This window comes from Ambystoma mexicanum, chromosome 6p (genome assembly GCF_040938575.1).
Source record: "Ambystoma mexicanum isolate Mex_15411 chromosome 6p, UKY_AmexF1_1, whole genome shotgun sequence".
In the NCBI taxonomy this organism is placed as follows: Eukaryota; Metazoa; Chordata; class Amphibia; order Caudata; family Ambystomatidae; genus Ambystoma; species Ambystoma mexicanum.
Window position 1 is genome coordinate 112314368 of NC_090935.1, and position 18493 is coordinate 112332860.

General features: G+C 44.7%; 1 protein-coding gene across 2 annotated transcripts in view; it reads left to right on the forward strand.

The window, feature by feature from the left end:
- Nucleotides 1-477: 477 nt before the first annotated feature.
- The window catches only part of PIGO (phosphatidylinositol glycan anchor biosynthesis class O), a 265206-nt gene continuing 247190 nt past the window's right edge, over nt 478-18493 (forward strand). The window contains exons 1-2 of one of the 2 annotated variants that reach the window (XM_069626807.1): nt 478-617; nt 12294-12787. In XM_069626807.1, the coding sequence (XP_069482908.1) occupies nt 12295-12787 (493 nt within the window). In that variant the 5' untranslated portion in view covers nt 478-617; nt 12294. The remainder of the gene's footprint in view (nt 618-12293; nt 12788-18493) is intronic. The other variant, XR_011280593.1, reaches the window with a different exon arrangement.

Genomic DNA, 18493 nt, shown 5'->3' on the forward strand with positions numbered 1-18493 from the left:
ATTATCATGCTTAAATTACGACATTAACAGCTCCAAATCAGTACAGGTCGGTAGTCCACAGATCACTCTCTTACCATACGCACAGGGGGCACAATGCACACTACAGGAATCCCCACCACTATACGCAAGCATAGCATCTTTTCCTTTTGATAAAAATGCATGCAGCATACCAAAAGCTTACCCCCTACCCGCCAAATGTACAAACCAAGGTGACTGAACCCTGCACAGATCTTGCAATCTCAATTGGGCACACCACCCTGACCTTCCACAGCACTGGCCACTATAACCAAAAAATCTCTCTCCTTAGGGGTAGCAACTTAGACAGCACACAAAACCCACCCCCATCTTTCTCAACACAATCTTAACGAGCCCCTCTGCGCAGGGTCTGTCCCCGGCAGCCTTGGCGTACCCCACAGACGTACAGGGGCTGAACGTAACGTGCCACTCACGTGATGAGGAGCATTGCTTGGGTCCTTTACTCGAATAGGAAATAGCTCGCGACACTAGTGCTCTACCCTTCAGGACATGCACGACTCTCACCTTCGTTGCAAGCTAAAGCTTCAGACCGCTTAATGGTTCTTTACTGCTTCGAGGGGACAATTAAAACATAAGCCCAGGTGCGTTACGTTAACTGTAAATGATGTGTGCGTTGTGTATGTCTGATTCCAATCGACTGCAGGGGAGGGTATTGGGACCGGCTGGGTTCGCTGGACTAATGCTGTTCACGTTCGGTTTAAAAGCTTTCAGTGCGTTATTTAGCCTCCCATCTAATGCTGTGTTGTATAAGTATACCAGCGGACCACAGGGCACACGGGATTTAAAAAGCATTGCATATGCAACTTAAGTTCAATTGATTGAGTACAAATTATTCAAGAATACAAGTTCCAGAATGCCTTTCGTCCATCATTGTCCATGAAGACCTAGTGTTGGGTATTACTTGCCATGGGGACAAGGAGTTCTCTGCAGCTTATACTAACCCTGGAACAATATTCTGCAATGCCATTGTCTTGGCTGAATCCTGAACCGATGTGAAGAGAGACTATCTTTTCTTTAAACTGGGTTTAATTATGGCAAGAGAACGTATAATATGGCATGTGGAAACGGCAATTAAAAAAAGAAGCGCGCCAGTGCACTAAAGTCAATCGCCCAGGTACAAAAAAATTGTGACAATTAACCAAGTGAACTGCTTATGGATCTTAACATAATAACATGCAATCGGTGAGATGCTAAACTTTCCTTTTTTATTCTCATCCATTGGAAAGTATTAACGAAATCCTTCCCATTTATCTGTAGGTTTTTTCTTATGCGGTAATAAGTTAATATACACTTCCTGCACGTTCATTGGTGATCATACATTTGTGGAGTGTGGAACTCTAGGTTCTGGTAATATGACTTTGACTCCATGGTAGTTACAAGAGACTCTTTTATTAAGTCCCAGCATATTACATCCAGTTCTTAGAGTCATATATAAAAGATGGTAACTTCTAGGTTACAATGGCAAACACCGGCATCCTCTCTTTCTCTGGGCTATATCTTAACTGACTCTCCTAGAACCTTAGTCAAATCAATAAATTCCATCAGGCAGCATTCCATGTCAGTAAATCCCACCTTCTCTAGATTCTACCGGGATGCAGGAGAAAGACAAATCCCTACATACCCCCCAGCCCCCCTAAGGAACAACAAAATCCTACCCAACTAGACCAAACGCATACACATGTGCAAACACCTCCAAAATAATGCACATGCATAATCTCACTCAACTGAGACACTCTTCCAAACAACATCCAAAACCATGAACATCCTCACCACAGTGGAACAACTTTACAACAATGCCCCTTCCTGCTAAGTGAAGAAGAGACATCACCAACCCCATGAAATACCATAATCAAACTTTGCACACATTGAGGCACCCGGACCTCTCATCCATCTCCAAACTCCAACATACCACGATACAACACTCAAACTCCCTCACACCCCTCGTTCACAACACCTCAGTGTGCCTAGACGCATCACTCCCAACCAGGCTGAGTATATCAGAAACTCGGGTAGAAACTTCACCAAACCTCAGTGACCCCACCAGCCCTCATGTGCCTGAGTTGAGGTGAAAGTACTCTTCACTTAACAACTCAACTTCTGGAGCCCTACAATACATGCATACCTCTAACGTATCACTCAATTTATACTTCTCAGCTCATCTTCATATTGATGTAACATTTATAAAATTGCACTTAGTAACAACAGTGTATACACTCCTTTAAAACACTTAAAATATCTAGCATGTACCTGAAAATTAAAACATTTGTTTAGCCATAGCATTAAAACAACAGTATTTCCCCTTTTTACCCTTTGAATTACTGAACTTCAACTAAATTGTCCCACCTGCAAAAGAAAATTGTTAGTGCAGCAGACAATATCATATCCTTTGGACAAACCTTTCTTATAATCCTGGCCAGTCTACACTGTAATTCACTTAAGAGTCCATCTGTGGGAAAAAACAATGTAACCTTATAACACTAAATTTATCATACTGCTAGCTACCTAATACAATCATAACATATGCCCCCCTAACAGAGGCTACGACACCTACTCTCACTCCATACATTCCAACTCACTCAAAAATGTCAAAATCATCAACAATCTCACATGACATGACCTCTAAATCAAAAAACTAAACTTAACTTGTTTAACCAATAAAACATGCCATCCTAACACTAAATTTCCACCTGTTTTGTGGAAATCTCCTTGAAAAACCTTAAAAAATTAGAATCCAGTTCCTGTAGGCACAAAAGGTGCTTGTTACCAGGTAAATCCAGAATGACACTGCATAGTAAGCCAAATTCGGAAATTCCTGTCGCATCCTCCTTCAGCACTCTCCCCAATGCTGCCTCTATGCACACTTCACAGTCCCTCATAGATTGTTTGGGTGTTGCTCGGGTGTCCCTGTTGTATTCATGGACATCGTTTTTCTCCCCATTGTCTTTATCTTTCCTGACGAGAAAAACACCTTGCTCAGCTCCATTGCCCTTGGCCTTTTTGACCAGAGACACACACATTCCTAATCGTTGCCACTCGGACCTCCCCTCTTACCGGTTCGCTCCCTCACACTCTTGACAGTTGAGTGGTCGAGTGTAAACAGGCACCGAATCGCTGGTCCAGTTACATTTTCCTGATAGGTAACCCTCTTTGCAGATGGACCGACGCTCCTTTGCTTTGTTGATGTAGTGCCATTCCCTTTATGCAGCGCCGCTCTGTTTCGATAGCACTAATACTCGCCTCCTAGATACTTCGCTCAGCGTTGACCGAGTAGAGCACCTTACGCTGGTAAAACCTCACATCACACGTCCCAGCACGTTATTGGGCCCTTTTCTTTAGGAAAAGAGCGGCTTATAAACTATGAACATAGAACACCTCCCGTCACTGCGTTCCAGCTCACAGTTGGCACAGCGCCAACTCCTCCGGCTCCTTGCGTGACGTCACCATTAATGCAGAAGCGTCGGGGAAGCCAGAGCTGCCCGCTCCAACAGTCGCAGCAGTTTCCACCGCTGCCTCCCTCCACATGTGAATGGATCCCGGCTCGCTCGCTGTCTCCCGGCTCACCCACAGCAAGAAAGCCTCCTCTCCAGCAACAGGGCACACCGGCCATGCTCCAGCACCCAAGGACACCACAGCTCCCCTGCAGCCACAGGTAAACTCCCTTTGAGTCTCCACCAACAGATGCTGGGATAACTTCTACAATACCATGCTCCTCCTCAGTAAGGTCAGTCACATGAGCCCTTAGCCCCCCCCCCAAACTGCAGAGATGAGTGCCAAGCCCCTTCTAATGCTGCGCCTGGGCTCTAAGCCCCTCAAATGCTGAAATACTGGGCCCAAGCCCCTCCTCTGCACAGCATATGGCTCTGAGCCCCTCCAGGCTCTGTAATATGCTCCAAAGTCACAGGACCAAAATTGCTCCATAGGCCCCTAGCGCCTTGCACATGGGCTCCAAGCCCCTCCACATGACTTCTCGGTTTCACCTAGGCGCAGCTCAGGCTCCAAGCCTGCCCCAAGTGTTGCTGCCCTGGGCTACAAGCCCCCAGCTGCATAACATGACTTCCAGATCCTCAATTCCAAGGGGCAGCCTAGGCTCCAAGACTCTCCTATTGCTGCTGCCATGGGCTTCCAGCCCTTCATGTTGTAGCTTTGGGTTCCGAACCCCCTTTGTTACAGTCCTTGGGCTCACAGCCCTGCCACAGTTCCTTTTCCAGTCTCTTGCCCCTCACAGTCCTTGCACTGCCAAACAGCTGGCAGGTCCTCTGCCCCCTGGTACTGGTGCAGCTCCTTATCTCTTGCCCTTGTGCCCTCTGCGCTGGGCATACCTGTGCCTACAGCCTAAAGCGCTCGCCCTACATGAGAGAGATAGGGTCTTCCTCGGGTTGGGAGGCAGTGTTTGTCCCTTCGGTGCTGTCCCCCCAGCACAGCCAGCATCCTCGTCACCAATGTGGAAATCTAGATTCTGGCAATATGACTCTGACTCCATGGTAGTTACAAGAGACTCTTTTATTAAATCCCAGCATATTACATCCTGTTCTTAGAGTCAAATATAAAAGATGTTAACTTCCAGGTTACAATGGCAAATACTGGCGTCCTCTCTCTCCGTGGGCTACATCTTAACTGACTCTCATAGAACCTTAGTCATATCAATACATTCCATCAGGTAGCATTCCATGTCAGTAAAACCCACCTTCTCTAGATTCTACCAGGATGCAGGAGAAAGACAAATCCCTACATGGAGCCATTCAGCATGTGTTGGATTCCTTTATTTTTTTATGTTTTTTTTATTTTCTTCAATATGCATTTCTTAGCTACTAAGCAAGCACAATGAATACAAAACATGGGGAGTAACTGGTTCAGATGCGCTTTTCTTCTAAAGTCATTCAATCAATTCAATGCAGCAGCATACGAGCCCCCCCCCTGACCCCCTAAAGGTATACAGATAAGTTATTTGTGTATGCTGCCCATCCACGCAAAGACCCTAGATTCAAGAATATTCATAATCCTTATTGAAGGACCAGTCTCAACGTAGTCCAATGTTCTGTATCTGATTTATTGTTACAGTTCAGCAAATCAACAGCTGGCACGTGTCTCGACCAATGGGTCACCCTCATGGCTGTTATTCCCAACAACATGATTAAAAAACAAAGCAAAATTCCATTGACAAATAAAATGCATACCCATGCATTCAACAAATATTAGACAGCAACAGAAAATATAGGCAAAAAAGAAAATGTAGATAACATACCATGACGTCATTCAGAGTCGGGCAAGGTGAGGAAGGTCAGGGGGATACAAAATGGTGTTGAAAATTATAAAGTAACACATGTATATACACCATCAAAACTTCATCAAACACATTGTTAGTCTAATGTTACTTCCAATGACTATTCTATGCCTAACACATAGAACATGCCATATTGAATTGGTTCAAGTATGACATGCCAGCTCAAAAGGGAAAGAAGGAAATTGAGGGTATTCCCAAATCGGGGTCATTTTAAAGAGTTAAAAGTCTAATTGAGTGCCAGTTGTTATGTTACCCTTAACGCAGTCCAGGTTTCACCACTGGTGAGCATCATTCCAGTTGGGGTGTAATGTCCCAGAGAATAACCATTGTAGATACACTTATGTTAATCAGTAAATAAGTTTGTGGCCTTGTATTAGCCAGAGGTGGGATCACATGCTTTTGAATTAAAACCCACAGTGAGTAATCTACTAACCTATCTGTGTTATTGGTTTCTGCTCTGTAGCAGAAGCCAATGTATCGAACACATCTATGGTAAGGGACCCTAAATTTCAACTTTTATTATGAATGACTAATTATATAGGTTGTATCACAAACGAAATCGTGACTTCTGTTTGCTTTATTGCTACAGAGCGGAAACCAATAACAAAGATGGGTGAGTAGATTACTCACTGTGGGTTTTAATTCAACATGCAGGTAATTAACATTAGGTATGTACCAGTAGAACACATAATGTGCCTGGGCTATGAAGAGCTCTAAATCGGGGTGGATAATCCTCCTAAATCAAAGGGATTTACAATATATATCCAGCCAGGGGAGTATCCAGCATTGCAAGAGTGGGGGGCGAGCCATGAAAAAAGTCCTGTTCTCCCCCTTGCCCTCCTAAATGTGGTGCGCACAATTCCATACAGTCTCATTCGCATCCCCAAACCGCCCACTCCTCTCCCAATGTAGTTTTTTGGTATCATTAGTGGTAGATGGCTTTTTAATACATAACAACAAAAATGAAACTGCAGAATCTTTACAGATGCTTGAAAGTCATCTATTGGAGCTCTGTCCAGGTGCTCTGGAGCAACATACATGCATATGGATTGCACCAACAGAAATGACTGACATAAAAAGACATTCAAAGGAGTATCATCAGTCTTTGATACTTACAGGCACTATAGAAGTGACTTTAGATTAAGTTGCCATAAGTAAGCCAAGTGGCAAATAACTTTGTGGTGCAAAATACTTAAATTGCACTATTATTATATATGGAGCAACGATTTTGTCATTGGGGTTTGTTTTAATAACAGCATGATATATTAAAATGAAGTGAATCACATACAAAGCTGCAGATTAAATAATTTGCCCAGGATCACACTCTTTGGTTAAATTGTGAAGCCGGGATGTGGACAATTTAAGCAACTGACACATCTTCCCAGGTTTAGTTGATATAGATATTTATTAAGGTTTTGCTTTGCATTTCATGTGCTTAAATACTACTTTATTTATGGCAATGCCTTGGAAGCAAACATTACATAATAAACTAGCTTTCATAGTAAACTATACACTATCACATTGTCATAGAAATATGTTGAGCAATAAGAGTATGGCTTTAGTTTTATTCTCCCCATCCTGCATGGAAAGTTACAATAGCATCATACAGATTAAAGTGAGCCTAACAAATCCCGCTTGGGTTTTAATGCCTTAGTCATTATTTCATAAAGCATGCAGCATTATGCACCCTTCTCACTTTTGATCACTCCATCCCATTCCAATTTCTAAAGGAACAAAAGTCCCTGCTAATAGTCCCCCCCCCCGCTCCCTCCCATCAGTGCCTAATGGCTCACAGTGAAATGCAAAACACACTTGACTTGCACTGTCTTTTATTCCTTTCACTTTGTTGTGCCTCTTGCATGCTCCTCTCCTTCTGTCGGGCATATTTGCACTGTCTTTTTCCTCTCTTCCGTGTACACCTACACTGATTTCCTTCTTTCCGGGTCGCACGCACCCTTTACTTTTATTCTGGACTTCACTTTTGCTCCTCTGCCACTAATGTATCTTTTCCTTCCTTCTGTGCCACTGGCAAACTTTCCCCTTCTTTCATACTTTCTGTTTCTTAAAACTGTCCATGCTTTCCGCTTCGTGTCATTTTACAAACCTTGCTTTTTCCTCCCTGTCCCGCTCCAGCCACCTGCACGCTTCTCTCTCTCATGCGAAACTCACCGGGTAGCGTAGCTCTGGCGAGCGGTCTCTTCAGGATGCTTTGGGTCGAGGTCAGAGTCTCATCACCTGGCCCTCGGACACCTTTAGGCCTGGCGCAAGGGAACAAGCAATTGCACAGACACCGCCAGCAGGGTCCCAGCTGCCTCGCTCTGGCTCTCAGGAGACACGGCTCCCCAGCCACGCTGCAGCCCTCCTCAAACACCGGGCCAGCATTACAGCATGCTGCTCTCCTCCGGATCCTTCTTCCTGCAGCTCCACACTTTGGGGCTTCTGTGGTCCAGTATGCCCCCCCAGCTCTCTCATCCATCTGTGTAAGATCTCACCTTTTTATAGTGGAAAAAACAGTCAAGTGGAGTCCGGTGTAAATGGTCACTATTAAATGCCTGACCCTGCCTGACTCTATTAGTGGGACAACGCGAGTTCTTTCTAGGGTAGGTTACCCTTATTTTTCCCATGTTATTCCTAGGCATAATCTTTACTGATTTTAGTTGGCGCCTCCTCCTCGTCTCAGTATTTGTTGGAAATGGGGAGGGGGAGATGGGGTGAGTTTGGTGATACCCCATAAAGGCCGAGGGAGAGTAGGTTGGGGTATTTTTGGGATTGGGGGGGGAATACCATGTCTCTCCCTTGTGTATCCTCCTCCGATCCCTCGTAACCCTCCACTCAGGTGATCCTCCCTCGGCTGTCCACCCTAGGGTTGGGATCCAAAAGCGATGGCCCTTCCCTGGCCACCAGAATGGAAGCTCCTGAGGGAGTGGGTAGGAGAATACCATCAGGTTTCTCACACTGGCCACATAGTTGAGTGTCAAGTTATTAAATTAGTATACGGGTTTAGACAATATTATAATTTTTAGCAAGGCGAGCCGACGATATATTGTTAGGCAATTTCAGCCATGTTGGAATGGAGTATTGTTAGGTATGAACCCAAGTTTTTATTATATAGCTATTTACGAGTTCTAGCAATCTGAATTCCAAGGTATGTTGACTATTCAAAACTTTGATTGGCTTCAGAGCATTTCGAATAAAAAATGGTTTGATATATATTAATATGTAAAACTGGTCTACTTGCCCAAGCTTTGACAAGTTGCCATTATATATGCACCACCACAACTGCTTAATGATTGCTATACATGGATGCAGAGAACATTTCTGGCAATACTGTAATCCCGCATGCAAAGTCTGTACATGTCTATATTTAGTTATGTCATCAAACAATCCTTATTGTTGCAAAGAAATGTATAAACTAAAATCTACTGTCTCGCATTATGCTAAGTTTACACAGCATGCAAAGTGGAAGGTGTTATCAGTGCTTACTGTGTGATCCTTTTACTCTTTTTCTGTTTGAGTTTGGCTTTTCACTATATGTGTACCTTCAGCTTTCTTCTATACTTAAATATTGTGAAAGTCAATAGGTCTGGATTTTTATGACTCTCAGTGAGTAGGTGATTTGTTATGTTAATGGTATTTATACTTCGCAGTCTGCAAAGTAATAGCAGTGCTGCAATTTCATGGTCTCTATGTGTTTTGGCGTATCTGAAAGAAAGTAGGGTGGTTTAGTTTAATGGGGGTGTGGAAAATGCAAAATATATTTTCTGCTGTGTTTACACATGCAGCTCGTAAGTACCTGGGTACTGTGTGTCGCTCTGTTTCTAGATGATCTTTGTCATGGGCATAGAGGCATTACTGTCCATGGTGCACTGGCCGGACCGAGGTATGTACATTGGCTGTAGATTACTCTTTGAAGACTTTAGGCAGGGATTTTAAATTGCTGTGGCATGTTTTATCTGTGTATAGTGTTTGGGTATGCAGAGCAGAGTGTTAGTGTTAGGGCAAATCATTCCTACTGCATTGTCCACTAAGCTTTCGGGGGCCGGGGCCTGCATTACATCCAACTCTCTCTTCCAAAACGTTTTCCTTCGCGAGCCCTTCGCTCTGCTACCTCCAACTTGGTCAGACGCTTCTCCAAGCAGAGATTGGGAGGTAGATCTCTCTCCTCTGCAGGGGCCTCCCTCTGGAATGTCCTCCCCGCCTCCCTCAAACTTGAGCAGGATCATCTCAGGTTCCAGAAGCAGCTCAAGACCTTCCTTTTTTGCTTCTGCTTTCTTTCTCCCTCTCCCTTGCTGACCTTCCTGATTTTCTGCACTGATTGGGTGTCCGGCTATGCTCCGAACCGCAATGGGTACCAGGCTCGCCCATGACCAGCAGTACCTGCACTGCATCCAGGCTTACCGCGCCCATAGGGGCTGTATCTGGAACACTACTGCCCCCTGCACTAACCCTGAGCCACCTCCCTTGGCTGCACTTCAGAACAGTGCACTTCACCCTTTCCCGCCCCCTGGCACTTCTCCTCTCCCTCTCATCCTGCACTTGCACCATCTGAATGATGCAAGGCCTAGTAAAATAGTTTGTTTTTGTCCTGTCTTTGTCTCCCGACCTTGTCTTGTTGCGCCTAGAAACACTTGTGTACAAGTGCGTTATAAATAACTTATCATATAATACTGTAGGCAAACAATCTGGGATGCTTAGGAGCAAAATACAATGGGGCAACAAGTAAACTAGGTCAAACAATTCATATAGGTGGGAAACAGGTGGTCAACAGTTAAACTAGGATGAACAATCCGTGCATTTGTGCACCAATTAAACTGGGGGGAAATTCATACTGCAAGGGGGCTATTGTCAAAACTCGCATGCACATGTGTGTTTACATGTGAGTTTGCAACTGCGTGAGTGCAAATATGTGCTACTTTTTTATGTAATAATCTACTCTTGTGTATTTAGAGTACTCTCTTCATGTTGTCCTCTTAATATTAAAGACGCATATAGAGTGCATTATAAACGTCAAAAACATTTTGAAGTTCAGGTTACTTTTGCTGTTTATTGTGGTTTTTCTCTATTTTATGCATCACGATGGTCCTTTAGCCTTTGCCCAGATGTATTTACCGTTTGGTCCAAGAGATACCTTCCTAGGTCCCTTTGACAATTTTTCGTAAAATACCATTCAAAGTTTAGGTGAGAACTGAGAAGAATGTGGTATATGGTGAATGAATCCCTCGGTGAAAGACATGTGAATGATAAACATTTCAAATTCACTTACCTAATTGTCCATTGCATTGCTTTATTAAAGGATTCTGCTGAATATGTAGTTTATGCCAGTTTTAAGGCACAGTGGGGTTAAGACACAACGGGGAGGCATTGCTGCTCTGCAAATCAGCAGGCCAGGATCGCATCCACTTTTATGCTTCACTAGCCCAAAAAAGCATGAGTACTGCAGAGCAAGTAATTAAATGTAGTAAGGGGCATTTTGAGAAAATAATGCATTAATAGTGTGCTTTCGTGTTTTTTTTTTTTTTAATGTTCTTTTATACTGTTGTTAGGGTGTTTTATCTGGACTTTTTTCTAAGCTATTTTTGCTACTGTAAAATTAATAGTGTGACGAATTGCTGTCTATTCTTTTGGTTTGATTGGCTCTATCCCAAAATTAAGCTGATTTAACTAGCTAACCTTCTTTGGTCAGCCTCGAAGACCTTATGACAAAAATAGCTTTGTGTGCACTGGCAATCATAATTTGCCTGTCGCTGGCCACCCTTCAAAGAGTTACAAACAGTGTAAAAATGATGTCCATAGTAATTCTTTCGAGGCCCTACATTGAGTACCATTAAATGGGGTAATGTAATAACTCTTGCTTTTACAGCTCCTACAAGCAGAAGGAATCCGGCAGGAAGCAGTGCATAAGAACATACGTTATTATGAGACTGGCAGGGTCAGGCTAGGGAGTTGGCATTTTTTTTCACGCACTGGAGTGGTAGGATTGGGACAGAGATGTGGCTTCAAGGGAGCAATATGGGTCCCATACCAACTGTAAAGCTTGACGCCACTAGAGGTATGTGCACCATACAACACTGGTATATCGACGCAATATATCAATGGTGGGGACATTTGTGTGGTTGAATGTAGCTTCTACAATTTGTGTGCGATATAGAACATGGGAACATTTATAAGCAAAACACGGGTTCTGTAGAACCGCTGGGTTCCATAAAAGTGATCCACGTGAAAAACGGAACTGGGGGGCAGGAAAGGAATGCCATGCAATGTTTGCGTACTTGAAATAGATGAACTGAAGATAAAGGCATCTGCTTTGTGAGGAAGTCTCCATCTTCAAGGCATCACAAGCCTTGGTATAACTACCTCCCTTTTTGTTAATTCCCTACTTACTCATATGCAGACATCTAGGATTAGCTGTGCATTTCAGCGTGAAGGTCGCCTCTCCCTGATATTTTCCTTTCCACATAGAAGTGACCTCTTTATTCGGGCCAAACAACCTACAGCTCAAGATCACGATTGTCTTTGACGAACAATATTTTCACAGTACAACTCCCCGCCCACGCACAAAGGTTTACGCCAGGGCTGGTAACGCTCCTTTAGAAAGAGTTGGAGTGCAGAACAGTCACATAGGGATTTGCCTGGATCCAAGATGAACAGTCAAGCTATGAAATATTTGGAACATTTACCATAGCAATGGCTATATACTTTTATTTATTTATAACCTCTTTAATCCATGTTTTATCGCCTTCATTTTCCCTAGGACTTATATATGTTTTCATTCACAATTTCCTGAGAATATGCATATACACGTCATCATTTTCTGTAGGGATTAGCGTGTGGTTTGTGCCTTGAGCTGGCTCCAGCAGGATATTTCAAAGAAGTGTCTAGCAGAGGCGCAACAACAGTGGCAGAGGAGAGCTTGAAGTGCGGAATGTTTAAAAGGGCATCTTTGAAAGACTAATAGCTATTTGTCCTTGCATTTCAGCATGAAGCGGGTCCCTGTGTTGATTTTCTTGGCATGGGCCTGCTTCTGGTTTTATTCTGGCATCTGGCTCTTCATGAGTGGCTTTCTTCTGATGAGAATCGAGCTCAACAACCAGAGCAGGTGCTCCGATGTCTATATTGCACCATACCAGATGAACACACAGGACTCGCCAGACTCCTGCTGGATGCAGCAGCGCTTCCAGAAAGCCGTGATTATAGTCATTGATGCTCTGAAGTTTGAGTTCGCCCAGTTTGATCCCACTAATAACAACCCAAAGCCCTTCGAGAATAAGCTTGGCATCATTCACCAGCTGATCAGCTCCCAGCCACGCCATGCTCGGTTGTACCAGTTCAGGGCAGATCCTCCCACCACTACCATGCAGAGAATCAAGGGGATGACTACTGGTTCACTGCCCACCTTCATAGACGTGGGTAGCAACTTTGCAACATATGCAATCCAAGAAGACAACCTGATCGATCAGTTTGTACAGAATGGTAAGTGCAGATCTGCCTACTTCTTCGGTTCATCCCTGTTAATTCTCTAGCTCTATCCTTCCACCCGTCACTTCCTCTTGTTCTCTACCAGTATTTGTTTTTGTTTTCTAGCATTCCCATTCTGTTTCCAGGCTATTCCTTCTGTATTTTTAGCATTCTTTATGTAATTACACTTAATTTACTTCTGGCACTGTCTATTTTTCTTTTTCTATGATTATATCTTACCTTCTCCATCCTTCTGTTCTCTTTTGTAGATTGTTCACGTTATCCTTTTTTTCTGTCACGTTTTGACTTTGCAGCTAGAGTATTAACTTTCCTTCTGCACTGTAAGTGGTTGTTTTGTGGCTTTATCTTCCTTTCTCTAATACTCTCGCCCCTTTGTTTGCTCTGACTTTATCTCCTTTGGAACCTAAACAGCTTTTACACAATGCCTTATCCATAATTTCTGTCAAAGGTGTAAAATCCCTCCCATGTTCACATAAACACATGTACTCCTGACTGTGAAAGAATTCAGTTGTTTTATGTTTTTTTTAAATGTAGTTTCCTCTTGCTGCCTTGCACCTGTGCAAAGAGATTTACCGGCACTTGACACATTCATTGGAAAAATTGAAGCTGCCAGGCAGTTTTGACTCTCTTCCAAATTCCCTTTCAACACAGTTGCTTTAGAGTGTTGGTGTGCTCGTGCTTAAAGAGGATAGCCTGCCTCTTATTTTGTGTGTAGGCCCAAATTAAATGAGCCAGGTTGCTTTATACATCCCTTTTTAATGTTGACGCCCTCATCCTGATTCCACAAGAGTGCAGTTTATCTGCATCCAGGGGTCATAGTATATACCCTAGGGGTTCACTTAGACATCTATCCACCCCTTGCAGGTGCAGATTGTGGATCCCGGAGGCAAGCAGAAACTCTTCGGAATTGCTCATTTAAACGAATCTTTCCACATGGATGCAGAAACGTTTTCTCAATTATGTGCATTAAGGCTGTGCGTCTAGGAGAAAAGGGAGACAAATGCCCTTTTTAAAATAAATTCTGCCACTACTTTGGAGATCTTCTCCCCCCTCCACACCAACGACACCCGCCTTTTAGGAAAGATTTCTCTTTACTGCACCTTTCCTTCCCTTTTTATGGACCTCCAAACCTTATGCTTTTTGTTTTTGATCCTGACCTGTACTTTTCACAGTGCAGTGAAGCCTTACGCTTCACTACACTGTCTTCTGTTCTGGGGAAACAGACGTTGCTGTCAGTACTGGGAAACGTTGTTTCCCTTAGTCTAGTTACTTTATAACTACTTTTAGTAACTTGCTGTGACTTGTGGTAACTTTTATCATTGTACAGTGCATCTTGCAATGCAGTATATCTTTGTTTTTGCCCTAGACTAACACTCGGAAGCTTTTGGCGGGCAACTGGAGGGCAAAGTGTGTTTGATGGCAGTATATGGGCTGGGACTGTCTGGTCCCAATCCACAAACTTGTTTCAGTGTGTCTGAGTGTTATGCATGAGTGTTCCCACCAGTGGTTCTGATTGGACCACTACTAGAGTGTGTGTGGGTCTAGTTCTGCTATTGGCTAGTGAGAGTTGTGGCTCTTACCTGTCATTTAGGATAAGAAGAGGACCCCTGAAGCCACTCTTGAGAGAGCCTGGAGTAACCTGAAGGAGCCAAGAGTCCTGTCCAGCTGTGAGACCCGTGAAGAGACTGGAGACCCGTCTGAAGGAGGCCTTGCAGGCCACCTTCTACTGCTGTCCTGGAGGAGCCCTGTCTTGCCATTGATGTTCAGCAGTCCTGCGAGGGAGCTGCGACCTGTGGCGTGGAAGGAACGTCCATTCCTGATGTCTGCTCGGTGCCCTGCAAAGTAGAGCTATCGGATGTGTCCCGGGACCATCTTGTGGCTGACCAGCTCTGAGTTTGGGCTACTGTGCTGCCACGTTGCCGTTCTGCGTTGAGGCCTGAAGCTTGGGGGATCCTCAGCTTGTCCTACGAGACCTACCTCAGCGAAATATCGTAGTCCTAATGTCAAGGGGACCCGTGATATTTGGGAAAATCTGTCCACGACAAGTGAGTCCCTTTGCGTTGCCGTGCTGCAATGACTACCATCCAAAACAGCTTACCTGAGTCGAGTTCAGTCCTGAGTGGGGTCCTGCATCGTGTTTTTCTGTATTCTTCATTCGAGAGTCCTTGCACCAGTGAAAGACTCAGAACAGAGCTCTCTTTGAATCTTCAACCCCTGTGAATCAAGGCTGCGACCAGAAAAGCAACCTTAGACCTTCTTCCATCGACCTGCCAAGTCCTGGGAAGAATATGAATACGGGGGGGGGGGTGAGTTACACTGGTTCTTACCTGCCCCTAATCTCCCTTTAAAAGTGTTGATAACATTTATAAAACATTTGCCATACTCTGGCTTTGCCATTTCTTGCTTACGCAAGCCTTCTGAAAATTAGGGATACTTTTGTTAGTTAGAATAAGCTGTCCTCTAACCATTAGAACTGTTCACTGGACCCCAGAGACCCTGCCTTCATTTTTTCCTGCATCCCAAACTGTGTCAGAAATGTTCCTGAACTTTTGGGCATTAGGCCCCAGACAACTTGGGGAAGGACGTTTGAAGTTGGGGTTAATTCTCTTTGGACTCTATTATTAGTGTTGTGTGATACTTCTACCTGTTAGTATTCATTTTTCATAGTGATATTTGGCCATAAATAATCACGGTATTTTTAATTTTTCAGAAGTAGGTGTTCCAAGTTTCTTTTGTGTGCATGAAATGGTTTTAGGTTTTGAGATGAATGGTCTGAGGTAGATGGCCCCTCTGCTATTGATAGTTTCATGTGAATTGCAAAGGATCTTCGGATCAATTATTTATTTCAAAGAAGCCAATGGAGGGCCATAAATGCCAGCAAGTTGTGATACTGAGATTTAAGCTCAAGCACCAACCGGGCTGCATTATTTTGAATGGGTTGTAAGGTGTGGACCAGGTAGTTCAGTAGTACAGGCGATTGCAGTGGTCACGCCTAGTCCACATCAACACTACTGTCACTTGTCCATTTAAGCATGTGGAGGTGATAGAAACAGAATTTTGAAATATCTTTGAAATAATTGTTAAAGCTTAGCTTGTGGTTGAGGACATCACCTAGAGTCTTGTTTTCAGAAACGGGCATTCGATGGGAGCACGTAGGAGGAGGCCACTTGAAGGGGAAAATGAGCAAAACTATTTGTCCCCAAGAAACTTATTTCTTCCTCAGTACCATTTAAATACAAGTGATTGTTGTGGGGGTGTGCTCGAGAGGCCAAGCAGTATGGCAGCTTTAGTGGTTGACTGACAGCGGGCCCAGCCTGATGGAGTGCCGCTGACAGCCGAAACGGAAGGGCCATGAGGTATGGTGGTGAAGGATGGCACTGCAGGGCGAGTCTGTATGACTCAGAGCACCATCCAGTGGCAGCCGTGCGGGGAAGCATCGGCTTGGCTGCGGCACCCTGGTGGAATAGGCTAGCCTCTGGAGGGGAGGCCTGCTGGGTGGCACACTGCAAACCTCAGTGTGCGAGGAAAGGGATCTGTGGTGCGCGCAGCCTAACCCATCACTGAGAGTGGGAGGCCAGGAGCGTGGCCTCAGAGGGATGAGAACCGGGAGCAGCGAGCAGTAAGGAAGAGCCACAGGTGGCGGCACAATAGTGGGAGAGCTAACACCGTGGACAGTACTCTGTAAGGGCAGAATCCCAGGTGGGGCCATAATAACTGGAGGCAGGACGGACACAGTGGTCATGGTGCATGTTAGAACAGATTTCTCTTAATGTAATTTTCCCTCCATATTATGGAACCCTCAAACTTTTTGCTTTTGTTTGGCTATCCTGACTTGACTTTTTCCAGTGACGCACAGCCATCAGCTGCTCTCCCCTGGGCTTTTGCTAACTCTTTATAAGGAAACTGGCACGTCCTTCAGACTGTCAGTACTGGGGAACTGTTTCCCATAGTCTTTTACTTTTCTTGCCATTTCCTGTACCATGTACTGGGGTCCTTTTTGTTTTATGGCCCTAGACATCCTCTAAGGAATTGTTGGGGAATGTAAAAGTGGGTCTAGTGTAAGGAACTCATGGTGGCAACAGTAAAGACAGACACAAGTGATCACAGTAGGTAGGTTGGAAAAACGCCTAATCCTAAATCTAAGATGGGAGCAAGCTACAACCATCAAATAATAATAAGGCAGTCCTAGTGGCGTCTTGTCAAATAAAATGGCCTGTACTAAAAAAAAAAAATGATTGCCAATCCTTACAACTAAATACAAAAAGTGTCATGTATCGCCGATATCGACCCTTCTGGTCTGCCTGGTCCCTCAGTCAATAGACTTTATTGCAGTCACATTCAACATGGCCGACGCTATGTTCAGGAGCGGTCTAGTTGTCTGTGCGGACCTCATGCTTCCTTGAAAACAGTCATGCCCCCGCTCTTCCGCGCGTCTCAACGCTCTGCTTGCCTGACCTTCGCCTGGCAAGTTGTGTACTCGCGTTAGCCCTCTCCCTTCGTAAACCCTGGTTTCCAATTCCTTTAATTCCTGGTTACCCCTTTCCCCAGTGCTCTCTCAGAACCCCTTTTCCCTGTATTCTTATCCTGGTTTCTTCCTGGACTCTTCCTGGAACAACTGAACGTACCTGAGCCGCAGCGTCTCCGCACCCGGGAGCCGCGAACCTCAGCGTCTCTCTGAAGTCCAGAAGACTTTATTCAGAAGACTCCAGAGCCTACCTTTACGAGGCACGCTCATCCAGGAAATAGAAACCCGCGCACTCAAAGAAGAAAACCACTAGAAGCAAACAGGTGAGTCACGAATCCGAGGACTTGGATTCTGACAAGAAGAGTGTGGGATAGTGTTCACAAGAAAGAAAGAAGTGTTCACAAATGATAAATCAGGATGTTCTAGCCAGGGGTCTCCCTTCCCCACGCTTTGAGCATGGGACAAGGCGGGACTCCTGCGCGTACACTCTTGAGCTTTCCCAGTACAAGACTACAGTTCCGTTCTCAGGTATCTTCGGTGGGTAAGTCTCTTACCTCCGAGGACCCGATGTGTTCAAAATAATAAAACAAAAAGTTATTTTCCGTCTGTACGTTGGGTGTTGGCTTTTCACCCATCGATCCCCGTCTTCCGGGCTCAGACCCCTCTCGAATAGCAGCCTCCCTCTGTTGGGTCCACTACCGCTTTTATTCTCAAGATTATCATCTGTTTCGTTATGTTGGTCGATGGTTTTCACCTCTGGGTCCCTCTCTTCTGGGCTCAGACCCTTTTTGAATGTCTGCCTCCCTCTGTCGGGTTCACAATGTCTTTTATTCACAAGATTTCAGCTGCTGCATTCTCGAGTCGTTGGGTGATGGCTTTTCACCCTTGGATCTCCCTCTTCCGGGCTCAGACCCTTCTCAAATGTTAGCCTCCCTCTGTCTGGTTCACTACAGCCTTTATCCCAAAAGATTTTCCTTTCACATTCACAAGTCTTTTTAAACAGTCCACTGTGGACATCCCTCCATCAGGTTCACCCTTGTCAACACAATGTTCAAAGGGGCATGGTGCGTCGCCCCTTTCTGTCGGCATCCCTCCGTCGGGTTCACTCTTGCCAAACACACTTCCTTCTCCTTTCTCACTATGCAGAATTCGTCTCCCATAGCTACCCAATTACATGCCGGTCAAAGACTTTTGACTGTTCAGGGGGTTTTGCTAGACCCCTGTATGACCACTTT